Below are 12,958 nucleotides of genomic sequence, written 5' to 3' on the forward strand. Positions count from 1 at the left end.
ATTAAAAGGCTTATTTACATTGGTTCGCCCTATTTAAGGCTCACCAGTGGCTGAACTATTTTGCCAAATCAAAGTTGCAATTACAATTATATTAGGTTAAAATTATTAAATTAAAATTGTGTTCCTCTGTGATTTAAGATTTGAGTTTTGTTAAATTGCGATTGTATTACAAATGCAACACATAGCCTATCTGGACCCTCATTGTTTAATCTCAAAATTAAATTTAACTTGAAGGACTTAATTCATTTTGCTAGAATGGTTCAATTTAAGTGATTTTAAGTTAGTTCTTTGCCAAGATAGGCCCTGGCTTCCCTATTTAAGATAAACTAATTTTTCTAAAGATGTGACAAAAAATTATTTAAGATTTCACTTATTTAGTTGACTGGTGTCACCATAGCATTAACTGGATTCTGTATAGCTTGTTAATTTACTGAGAAGTTAATTAATGAAATATGGGAAAAGGCAAAAGAATTCCTAAAAAAAGAGAAAAGACTCTTCCAAGGTTTAATATTTATTCTAAAGATGCTGAAGAAACAATCAACTACTTTTTGGAGTTCTTAATCTAACTGTACCTTCCAACCAATGGATTAGTTTATTTGTTAATTCTGTGCAGCCGCAGCTCCCCTCCCTGGCCGAATGAGAGCAGCAAATCTAGCTTCTGCCTGCCTCACACTGGCAGACTTTCTCCATCCATCAAGGAAGACAGTTCCCAACTCGCTGCTGTCATTAAGATGGGATGGCTGGACAAGAATCCACCACAGGGGTAAACACCTTTTTATATGCACAGTGTTCAGCTTTGTAAACTACTGATTTAGTAGCTAATTATACAGTTCCTATATTTTAAGTTAAAAGAGAATAATTTACTTCTGTTCTACGTTTTTGACATACAGAGCTCTTTATTACCAGAGACGATGGGTTAAGCTAGATGTTGACTATCTGAGATACTTTGACAATGAGAAGGTAACAAAATACACTAATGTTTGCATATTTTAAAGCACACAGAGTGAATGTTACGGATTTGTTTAATAGAACATTTGTGATGTTTTAGGAGGTGTATTCCAAGGGGCTCATCTCTACAGCGTTTATCACTAGTGTATCCAGTGTGGGGGAACTGAAGTTTGAAGTTGCCACAAACAACCGAACATTTATCTTCAGGGCTGAAAGTGAAAGTGCGTTGAATTTGTGTTTTTATTTTGATATGTGTTTTCACTGCAATTTACTGAGCAAAAATTACCCAATCAACCATTTGAATTTGTTTCCCGCAGCTGAGAGGAATGAATGGGTGTGTGTACTGCGGGATTGCACCGGGGGGCGCCACCGCCAAAGCAGCTTGACCAGTGGCTCACCCTTGGCTCCAGATTATCAGGGCTATCTGGAGCTCAGAGGACTTCGCTCCAAGCTTTACACTGTTGTTGCTTCGGATAAAGTCTTCCTCTATAAAAACATAGATGTAAGGGATTTCACATATATTTATAGATTTTGTCTATTAGTTTTCGTTCAAAGATCAATTTTTAGGAACATTTTTATTAGCTTTTCTTTTGTCTTCGTCTTGAACTTAATTGTATAATTTTAATGGGTAATGAAAAAGGACCACAACTGTTTCTGTTTTGCCTCCAGGATTATCGTATCGGAGTGGGAATCACATCCATTGACATGAATGTTGGAAATGTGAAGGACTCAGATCGCCGTAGCTTCGATCTCACCACACCTTACCGGATATTCAGGTAATTTGGTCCAAGAAAGCAAAACAAAACAAACTCAGGTTTGTCTTTTTACAGTTGAATTGTAAGATTTAGTTTAGATTTAGTTTAGTTCTGCCATTAAGTTCAAAAACTTAAACTGCTGTATTATTTAGATTTATTAAACACAGAGTGCCTTTTATTTTTTTATCTTAGTGGATTTTGATGATCACAGTTGACATAGAAGAAAAAAAGTCTGGCTGAAGAGGCGAGGTGAGCCAGGTCAGCCAGACCTACAATTCCCTTATAGACCCCCTTTCAGGGACACAGACAGGTTTCGGGTATTACAGGCTTGCAATAAAACAAAACGACTCTCATTCGAAAGGGGCAAACTCACTCATCAGGTTAAATTTGCATGTTTCTAAGCCAAAACAAGGCTTTGCTTGGGTCCACTCTATAAAGCCTTGAGCTCAACACTATTTCTGACATTTTAAATTGAAAAAGCTTCCTGGGTGGGGAGTGAAACGTTTTCAAACCTGGAAACAGAGTCCAGTGGATTGTTTTTTTTTTACTTGTTTGGAATGACTATGACCTGGATGAGTAAGATTTTCAGGGACTATAGATTTAGGTTGTTCGAATATTGAAAACAAAAAACTTCAAACTGATTGATCAATTGGTTTTCAATTAAATTTCATGCATTTTTCCACAGTTTTATAGCAGAATCAGAGCAGATGAGGGAGCAGTGGGTAAAAGCCATGAGGGAAGCCATAGGAGAGGCGTTATCCAACAGTGAGGTCGTCGAGCGGATCTGGGCGGAGCCTAGCAACAGTTCCTGCGCGGACTGTGGCGCACCAAAGCCAGACTGGGCAGCCATCAACTTGTGTGTGGTGATCTGCAAGCGATGTGCAGGTTAGTGTGAGTGCAGTTAGATATGTTTTGTTTTCTTTGGGGTTTGGGTATTCATCACTTCCAGGTCTTCAACTGTGTTCAGAGTTGCTTATATGTTGTCTGCTTTGGTCAGTTTCCTTTCTTCCTTGAGCGTTGCATGGTTTGACCTTGAGGTGAGTTCATTGGGAAATCCACTAGTATTAGAAAATGTTTTCTTTTGTGACATTGTGAAAATGTCCTTAACACTGATATTTCCTTAATAGATAACCAGCACAAACATAACATCCAGGGATGCAAACTGCAAGAATTCCTAGTTTGCTGTCAGTTCCTAGTGTTTATACATATTCACATGGCTGCTTCTTTCCATACCTGTTGCTATAGAATCAGCAAGAGAGTATTCCATTTTAGTTATTAAAAACAAATAGAGGTGCTATGCATCACCAAAACATCCACTTAACGTAAAGAAAATGTAGAATGAACAAATGCAAACTGCATATGAAGAGGATGGTGGCAGTTTTAACAGACTCCCACAGTTTTAACAGTTTAAGCCTTTACAGGATTTGTAGTACAATAAAAGTGTCTAAAATGGTTTATTCATAATCGGGATTTCATTTGTATGTTGATGCTTCAGGAGAACACAGAGGACTTGGTCCCAGCATCTCTAAAGTACGAAGTCTGAAGATGGATAAGAAGGTGTGGACTGAGGAGCTTATTCAGGTAAACATGCAGTTAAAAAAATTCCTTTCAAACATCTAGTGTGCGAAAGGCTATGTAAAACCTGTTTTCTGTCACCCTTGTTTTCAGAAAATTGCTTCTATTAGTTGGAACTAAAAGAATCAGGGAAAAACGTATTTACACTAGACAATCAATAATGATCATTATTCAAATGGTGATTTTTTTGTGAATCATTTAATGCAAATTAAATGTTGAATCCTTTAGATGTTTATAGCTTCCTTGTGAAATACAGTAAGCAGTAAGCATCTTCAGATAAACTGAGAAAATTTACCATCATATCCTGCAGCTACACAGACCAAAATGAGTCATTAGGCTCCAGACCTGTTTTAGAAAATAAACTTTTCTTCTTTCATAATTTACATCAAATGTAAATAAAATGTGGCCACAAGCACGGATGAATTTCAGTGAACTTTACATTAGACTTACACTCAACATTATTTATCCATTGGGATTACTCCTTTAGGAAAGGTTGCCATTAAAGATAAAATACAAAAGACAATATAAAAAGAGTTTATATAGTACAAAAAAGCACAAAAAAACCAACAACATTAAGACCAAGTTGTAATAACCAGTGGAGCTGAAGGCTCTAAAACTCAATTTTTAAAAAATCTGAATTCTGATCTATCTCTTTCATATTTAAATAACTGTATTCATCTATGGAACAGGTTTTTTTAGGGCTTGGTAACGAGCGGGTGAACAGTTTCTGGGCTGCTAACATCCCGCCAAGTGAAGCTCTATCGCCCTCCAGTGGCAGCGAGGACAGACGGCGTTTCATCACTAACAAATATCGCCAGGGCAAATACCGGAAATACCATCCGCTGTATGGAAACCAGAGGGAGCTCAACAATGTGAGTTAAAATCAATGTTTCTGTGTTTTTATAAACGGAACACTGAACAGGGTAAACCAGCGTTGTAATATTCCTTCATCCAATAGAAAAACATGGCCACTTACTGTGGCGAGGCAACAAGAAGAAATATGAATGCGATTTCTTGTTCTAATGTTCTTCTATTAACATTTTTAAAGATCTATTGGAAGTGACCATGACTGATTAATGCAGATGGCCACATGTGGGAACAGCTGGTTTCACTTTTCCCTTTGGCAAAAATGTCATGGGTTTGAATTCTGGCCTATGGTCTGCATGCATGAAGGTGTATAATCATAGATCCATGGAAGGTAGAGGCAGTTCAAAGCTTTACAAGGAATGGAAACCAGCCTCAAAACTCTACTCGGAGCATTTGTATTGTTTTTCCTTTTGTTTTCAGCAATACGTAGCATGTCTCTCCTGTAGCAATACCTGCTAACCAGTCAGAGACGAATCTAAACTAAAAAGATGTGTAGGAATTTCATAGAAAAAGGCGTTCATTGCTTAAATCCTAAGCCTTATATTAAAAACATGGATTCATAGTAATTAAACAAAAATAATGGAATTCTGGTGGATGTTAGTTCTATGATTTACCAACTGACCTTTTCACCTTAGAAACAATGTTGGAAAGCAGCTGGATAATGACATGGCAGCAATCCCCTCCAAAGTGATGAGCAGGTTATCTCTCTGCACCTACAGTCATTGTAGGAGATTGTGAAACCTTTAAGGACTTTGTGGAACTTCCTAAAAGCCTTTTTTTGTTGTTGTGGTTTTGCTGAGGCTTATGATGTGTGGTAAAAAGTCTTAGCATTTCAGTTTAATCGCCTCTTAACCCACATCTAGCAACAATGTGTACAGCTCACAGACACTCAGAGTGCCGTTGAGTCACATTTAACACCTGACTATGAGATACCATTTTTCCTCCCTATATAAATGTGTGGGTGAGTCAGGCTGTTTGCTATGTGTGCGCAGAAGGAGATAAAGGAAGTAAAAAAACATTCTTTAAACCTACTGGTGCTACTCCTTTTTCTGTTGCTGTGAAACTTTTTGGCTATTCAGCATTTTTTAGTGAGACAGCTGTACCAATCTTTTGACAGGGGATTGCTGACAGCTATTCTACCTGTTTTATTTTTTTGCAAAATACTTGAAATTCTTATTGCATAATATTTTCCACTTGGGTGAGTCTTAAAAAAAATTCATTTTTGGTAACTTGGGAGTTACGCCAGAAAAGATTAAGCGTAAGTAAACAATGTGTTCCACTATTTCTTTAGTGTGTTTGAAAATATTTGACTAAATTAAAGAGTATTGATCAGTCCTGACTTATTTTAGAGTTTCCATTTACTGTGTTTTTCTTTTTTTTTTCCTTAATGTGACATCACTACTCACTGATTTAACTGGAATGTGCTTTAACTCCGCCTCTCCCTCCCTCTATTGCTCCTAGTCCTTCTCCTGTCCTCATTGTTTGCTTGGGACTCTTCAAGAAAGTTGATCTGCTTCCCTCTTGGCTTTTTTTTCCTCATTTGTAAGTTGCTTGTAAACTCTCTGTCTGACAAAACTTTTGTAGAAGATTTAAACTTTTGTAGAAGATTTATATATATGTAACCCTTTGTGATTATTCTGTGAGCTGACAGTTAAACTATGCTGCTTAAAGGGAACTGAAAACCTGAAGGTAACATCTGTGTTTTTGCAGGAGAGGGTAGTGAAAACATTCAGTCTGCCTACATCTCTGTTTTACACTGAGTAGTTTTTGTTCGCAATGTGAGGATAAATGTGTCCTTAAACAAGGGGTAACAGTGTTTAGGTGGACTTTGACACTCTAAATGTTATCTCTGTGAAACCACTCCATGCCTTTGAATGTGTGTGTTTAAGTTGCATAGTTTTAAGGCTGCAGAAAAGACTAATGCAGATCTATGCTTGTGAGAGCACACTGAAGTAATTGTGTGTATTTTGCTTACTGGAGTGGGCTGGGATATGTTAACATGCATATTAATGTGCATGTGTGGGCATGCTTGTCTGCCTTTTTTTTTTTTGTTTTGTTCATGTGTGCTAAAATTAAATGATCTCGCATTGAGTTGTTCCCTTATGTCTCTTTTTCGGCACAAAACTAACTATTGATTCCTTGTTCTTTTTTTTTTATACATGAGCGATTTATCGAGCCACATCCCTCTTTAAATTCAGAAAAAGGAAGTAACCCTTTTTTAGGTGTTATGTATCTTTAGAAGAACAAGATATCTCAGCTGGTTGGGTTATGGAAAACTGGGGGAGGTGGAAAGGGACGAAAGTAGAAAGAGGAGCGATAGACAAGAAGAAACCTAATGGAGACAGGTCAGGTCAGTTCTAGAAGTTCAGAAAGATAAAACCTGAGGTGGTTGCAGAAGGGTGGAAAGGAAGTTTAAAGGGTCAATCAGCTAATTTAATGATTCGGCAGACAGAGGTCCTTCAGTAGCCTTAAGCTACAGAAGGAGAAACGGCAAATGTTTTCACTTGTAAATAAAGAAAGTGTGCTGAAGAATGTGTGGACAAGTTGGTCCAGATTTTTTTCCTGCTCTGCCACTGGTCACATATGGTCCTTCACAGCGAGGGAACTGCTTTTTCTGGGATGCTTTGACACAGCTGGAAATCGGATGGTGGGAGTGTCCATCTGCAGCACCCAGGAGGCAGGACAAAAGACAGGAAACAATGGCTGTGTTTATTTTAGAACATGTTGGGTTGAGCTGATATGTTGATTGGAAAGTGTCCACTATAAGGGAGCGCCTAATCTACTGATATTTTCTTTTTTAATCTCCACTGCAATCATCCATCATCCATCCATCACACTTATCCCAAACAGGGTCACAAAGAAGCTAATATCAGCTAGTCAGCTACTAAACATTTGTGCTTTCTGTTTGTACTCTGAATTGTAGTTGTGAGGTGCATTAACCAATATGTTTACATGTGTGATGTAAATCCTCCCCCGTCTCATCATGCACGTTGGCCACAAATGCACAAATTTACTGGTGATCTTAACATGAACCAGGGTGACTGAGTCATGGTTGCAAGCTATTTTCTTAGTATATTAGATCAAATTTATTAGAAGGTTGACTCCCCAAAAAAAAAAAAAAAAACACAGCTGGATTTGGATAAAGCAAATGATAAAGCTTGAAATTCCAAGAAAACATTGTGTTCAGATGTAAAAAATTGCATCATCACTTAAAAAATGTAATCTGATCCATATCTCTACCTGCCATTCCTCCTTTTGATTATGTCACAATAATCAAATAATCACAATAATCTACCTCCAATGGCTTTTTAACTAATGACTATTAATCCATATAAAGTCTTTTCACCTGCTGTGTGAAAGCAAATATTTGCAAGATTTTGCTTCCTTCAAAGAGGTTTAAATCAGATCTCTACTCAAAGTTGGGTTTGTTTGACTTCCTTGTTAAAGGTACAAAATGATAAATGGCCTGTACATTTATTGAACCTTTTTAAGTCAGGAGACTGACCAAAGTGCTTTACACTAAACTCAGACATTCCCACACTGATGGTGGCGAGCTACATTGTAGCCACAGCTGCCCTGGGGCTCACTGACAGAAGTTAGGGTGCCGTACCCTGGGACCTCTGCCAATCGTCATTAGGCAATTCAGGTGAAGTGTCTTGCCTAGGGATACAATGACAGTGAAAGCTGGAGGGGTTTGAACAAACAGCTCTTCGGTTGCAGGACAAACTCCTGCATCCAACGTCGCCGTCACCATACCAATGCACCACTAAGGGTCTAGAAGTTAGATCATCAACTTTGGAAAGCGGGAGCTTGCCAAGATTTTTGCACATAATATCATCTAGGCCCATATAGAATCCTGTGAAAGTTGCCGTCAAAGAGGTTTTCAGCTTTTTTATTGTTTATATCTCATAAACCAATAAGATCCCCTTTGTAAATGTGTTACATGTTAGTAGAAACAGACGGGGGAGGGACGTTGCTGAATCACTTTAAGTCTCACACACACACACAAAAAAAAAAAAAAACTTGAATAATCTCCTGGAATTGTCTGTTATTCTCTTTGTAAGCTTCACTTATGCAGTTGCAATTCAGAATCAATATTTAATGGTAGTGGCTTTAGACTTAAGTATAGGACATAACCCATTTATAAATACAAAACTGATGAAACTGGTGTGGTGCTATTCCTATAGCAACAGTTCATGTCTTTCAATAGCTGAAGAACCCCCTCCCCCAGGTTGCTGGCAAACTGTGTATCGTTTTGTGTTTTTGAGAGGACACGTACTGGTTTGGCATCATTGAGCTGAGAATCAAATGACAGCCATTCATAGGTCTAACTTCCTCTTTGGTGTGATGTTACATAAAGTCTCTCATAGCCTTCTTAAAATGACACCATCCTCTGGTTGTTGACCAAGATCATCTATTACTAAACATAGCAGGCAAGCATGAAAAAGTCAAGAGTAAAAATGTAGAGTTAAACACTGAGCTCATAGAGTCAAAGTGAGAATGTCTTTGTACAACTTGGTAACAAATTGCACTTTTTTTGGACATGTATGTTAGCTTATCTAAGATATGATTTCAAGGGAGTACAAACAGGAATGACGTGCATCATATGAAATGTGAAGGCTGCTCACATCTGAGGTTTGTGCATTATGTAACATTTACAATCAGAGAGTAGGATATAATGATAGGATATAATTGTATTGGTGTTTGTTTATGCTTAAACATCTCCTGTGTATCTGGTGTAGACCAGCTAATAATCATCTATGTTCATCAGTAAGCTGTTTGAACTACTTTTGAGCATTTGGTATGCTGAGGTTAGTGAATATCTACAAGTGCAGCAAAAGTGTCTGCATGCTGTTGGATGATAGTTGCATAATCATCTTGGTGCTGCTACGATATTTTATTTGCTTTTTGGCAAATTTTTTATCAGTGTTTTATTCGCCGTTTATGTTGCCGTCTTGTATGGCGCACATCACAGAGGTCTGCAGCATCTCCTAAAATATATGTTGCAGCCTGACTTGGCTGGTGATCAAATCACTTATGATACACTATCAGAAATAAACAAATAACAATCCTGAAGGCAGATATGCTACAGTATGACAGGGTATCGGTGTCTCAAGTGCAGTGACTGTGATTTTATTTTTTTTGGGAGTTTTTATGGCACTAGTGGCTCATTTTTATGGACAGTAGGCCGACATGAAATGGGGTATGACACAGGGGAAGAGACATGCGGGAAAGGACCACAGGCTGGATTCGAACGCAGGTCGCCCACGTTGAGGACTAAGGCCTCCATACATGGGTAGTATGTGCTTACCACTGCACCACCAAAGCATACCCGTGACTGTGATTTTTAACAAAGCGCTAAAGATCATGAAATCTTGGCTTTTTTTCCTTTTTTACTTTGTGATGTTCTCAGATGAATCCATTCTCTCTGTTGACTTATTGTTACTAATTCTTCTGTCTTACAGTATTTTTTTCTTTCAGCCACTTTCCATTCACACTGTAGGATTTCGCACAATAAATTCTTTCCTCATTATACTAAGAATCTGTGGAAATTGTTTGCTTTTTTTATTATGTTAGACCTTTTCTTTCTTGTGTTTGTAAGCTTTCTTCTCTTTTTTTTTCATTCTTTCCCCTTTAATCTGCCTGGATTTTCACCTCTTGCCCCGCTCTGTAAATTGTTCCTGGTGACGTAAGGCTGGAACAGGCCTGTGTTATTCTCATCTGGATTTGATATACAAGCCTACTTGCAGTGTATGTGTGGCAGTGTGGGTGTAGTTTTGTAGTTATTGTGTCACTTCATGCGTTCATGTCTCTTCTATATGTTGAGTTTCCAGCCAAGCAAAATCAGCATCTGATTGAATATCAAGGCTTAAATCCTTTCATCTTCTTTTCATGTTTACTTTTTCTGTTTCCCCTCATCGCTTCGTTTTCCTCCACTCTATCGAGTGAAACTGCAAAGGCCAGATGGAGGTCTGTGATTTTTAAGACACACCCAGATAAAAATCTCTTGGGAGACTGAGAAGGATTTTTGTATTCCCTTCTCCTCGCATGTGTGTTTGTGTGCGTGTGTGTGTGTGTGCGTTATTACTCTCATATGTTTCAGAGGCAGCAGATGTTGAAGGGTGAGGTCTTAGACGCTTAAATAACGCATTTCCTCATTGTACTTTGCTCCAATTGGTGCATGCATCTCGGTCAAAGGTAACTTGCTTGGCTTTATTTAAGCAGCACACTGACCCACATGCTCTGCAGTCACATATGCATTCACATGGAACTGCAGACAGGATTTGTGTTTACAAAAGCAATATACATAGTTAGTATGATAACAATCTGCCATCTCAAAACATGATCTGTCACTGATCTATAGTTGTAAGCAGCGAAGCATAATTTGTGAATGACTGTGAGTGATTTTCCTGGGCTATAACAAGGAATGCAATCACGTGAGGTCAATGTTCAATACCAATTTGTAAAAAGTTTAGATTGAATGGGAGGAATCTAAACTAGCTTTCAGTCTTACATTACATTTCAAGGACTGAATCTTTACCAACCCCATCCATGCATTCGTGCACCCATTGCTTCCCTCACTACTTCCTCCTTCTACAGCTGCTTATCTTAACAGGATTGCAGAGGCGGCTGCCTATCTACAGCGATCGTAGGGTAAAGGAAGGACAGATCGCCAGTCCATCACAAGACAAACTAAAGACACACAACTATAAAGACAAAAGTACTTCAAATCCATGTTGTTGAGCTGTGGGAGGACGCTGTAGCACCAGGGGACAAACCCACCATGCATGTGCAGAAGAGGCAGAAACAAGTGGAGCCTATTTTTTAAAATCTAGAATCCGTATCACTATGCAGCCAATCAGATGTTAGTAGTTTTCTGTGAATTATAAAATATTTTAGAATAACCTTATTCTTTTTTTTTATAAATGATAGTTAATAGCCTGTACATGTAAAGCCCTTTATCAAGTCTAAGAACCTTAACCATTTAAAGCCTGATATAAGAAAAAAACAAAACAGAAAATATTTTGTGTAGACTTCTACTGGCTGTTATCAGGTATATCTGATTGTGTACAATAGGATTTTGAGCAAAGTATTTACCATTAAATCATGCAAAAGGTGTCAGATGCAAAATATTTCAGAAACCGTATGTATCAAATACGATACATTTGGCATTATAGGGCTAAAGCACTTTGCACTAAATTCAGACCTTTACTCATTCACATCCTGCTAGTGGGAAGCGACTGAGAGAAGCAAGGCAAGGCAAGTGAACTGACTTGCCCAAGGATACAACAACAGAGATGGACAGAGTGGGGGGCTTAAACTGCCAACTCACTTGTTATAGGGCCTATCCTTACATCGCTTAAATGTGCTTGTTTGACAGCTTTCCAAAAAAACGTCTCACTAAATTGCATGTTGGTCTTGTATTGTTATTAAATAACAGTACAACATTGTGGGTTAGTATGAGTCTCATCTGAGTGCATTGTAATCTTAAGATGGAAGGTTTTACCTGCATAATTAGTTGGGTTGAGCAACTAGAGAGTTTTACAATTTCACGTTTGACATCATAACACTTGTATTTTTGTTGCAGCCTTATTCTTTATGAAATGTTAATTTTGATATTTTGCACTTTTCACATTTCTTTATCCATGTAACATTACTGATGTGATCTAGTGGGGAAAGGCTGAGTTGCATTTCTGCATTAAATATACATTGATTTTTGATATTAATCATGTGACCAACAAACAACAGTTTTGTTTATGATTAAAAACAGGCACCGAATCTGAACGGAATCCAACGTCCCAAACCCATGCTTGTTTCTATAATCGTTGCGTTTTCTTGGACTGGGAAAATGTTTTCTATAAATCAAAGTTCAAAGCTTAGTCTGTTGCGAATTATAGCTTCGTTTTCATGATCTCCATGACATACGAGGTCAAAGAAGCATCTTGTCTAAGATATAATGGAAATATTTAATAATATAAGGGAGGAAGTGACACACCCTTAGCTGATCATCACTCGTAAAGGAATTGTTATTGATCCAGATGACTCTGAGCAGATCAGTAGCCTAATCATGTGTCTTTGCTTTTTGATAACAGTATTTAAACCAGGTCTGATAAAACCTTTAACTCTGATCTCTTCACTGCTTCCTTCAACTCTGGTTGAGGTTCTCAGTGTTATTAACGGTTAACTTTATGTTTTTCCTTATTCTTTATTGTTCTGTTTCATTTTTTATCACTCAAACTGTAACCTTTGCCAGAAAACGTGTCTCCAAACTGTGTCTTTGATTGGCTCTGTATATAAACAGAGCCAGTTATCTACCCATAGAGAGTGGAATGACAAATGTAAGTGCTGTAAAACCCAGAAGGAACCGTTAAGAAAGCCTGATTTACAGACACTGTTTGGCAGTTTTATTGTCGCACTAATGTGGTGCGTAGCATGCTGATCCTCATGAGGATGTGCTCGTCTCCAGATGCTTGACCGCAGCTTTTGTTTAGAGTTGCCGTCTCTCTCTGTGTCTTCTGGGTGTGTGTTTAGTTTGTTTGTGTGTGTGTTGGGAGGCTTTTCTTGTGCAATTTTAATCTGTGTTAATTGGTTTGTTTGTCTGGATGTGGGTGTGCAGGGCTTTTAGCAGAGCCTAAACACAGGAGAGGCAGTCTGTGTGTTGGTCTTTGGTGGAAACCTGTGGAATTTCTCAGTCACATCCAAAATTGCATTTGGGGTTTAACCCGAGACAGACGTATGTGCGTGTATCTGTGTGCGAGTGGATGAATCAGAGGGAAACTTCCTGGAAAAAAAAGAAACTTGACATCGTCTTT

General features: G+C 38.1%; 1 protein-coding gene across 5 annotated transcripts in view; it reads left to right on the plus strand.

The window, feature by feature from the left end:
- LOC119771780 (arf-GAP with Rho-GAP domain, ANK repeat and PH domain-containing protein 1-like) overlaps window positions 1-12,958 on the plus strand; it is an 88,196-nt gene that overhangs the window by 47,630 nt on the left and 27,608 nt on the right. For all 5 annotated transcript variants that reach the window (XM_038267913.1, XM_038267915.1, XM_038267914.1 and 2 more), the window contains 8 exons: window positions 614-763; window positions 891-960; window positions 1,049-1,169; window positions 1,266-1,450; window positions 1,618-1,724; window positions 2,389-2,588; window positions 3,199-3,284; window positions 3,968-4,150. In XM_038267913.1, coding sequence (XP_038123841.1) covers window positions 614-763; window positions 891-960; window positions 1,049-1,169; window positions 1,266-1,450; window positions 1,618-1,724; window positions 2,389-2,588; window positions 3,199-3,284; window positions 3,968-4,150 — 1,102 coding nt within the window. The remainder of the gene's footprint in view (window positions 1-613; window positions 764-890; window positions 961-1,048; window positions 1,170-1,265; window positions 1,451-1,617; window positions 1,725-2,388; window positions 2,589-3,198; window positions 3,285-3,967; window positions 4,151-12,958) is intronic.

This window comes from Cyprinodon tularosa, unplaced genomic scaffold (assembly GCF_016077235.1).
Source record: "Cyprinodon tularosa strain WSP-4 unplaced genomic scaffold, ASM1607723v1 ctg69, whole genome shotgun sequence".
NCBI lineage: Eukaryota > Metazoa > Chordata > Actinopteri > Cyprinodontiformes > Cyprinodontidae > Cyprinodon > Cyprinodon tularosa.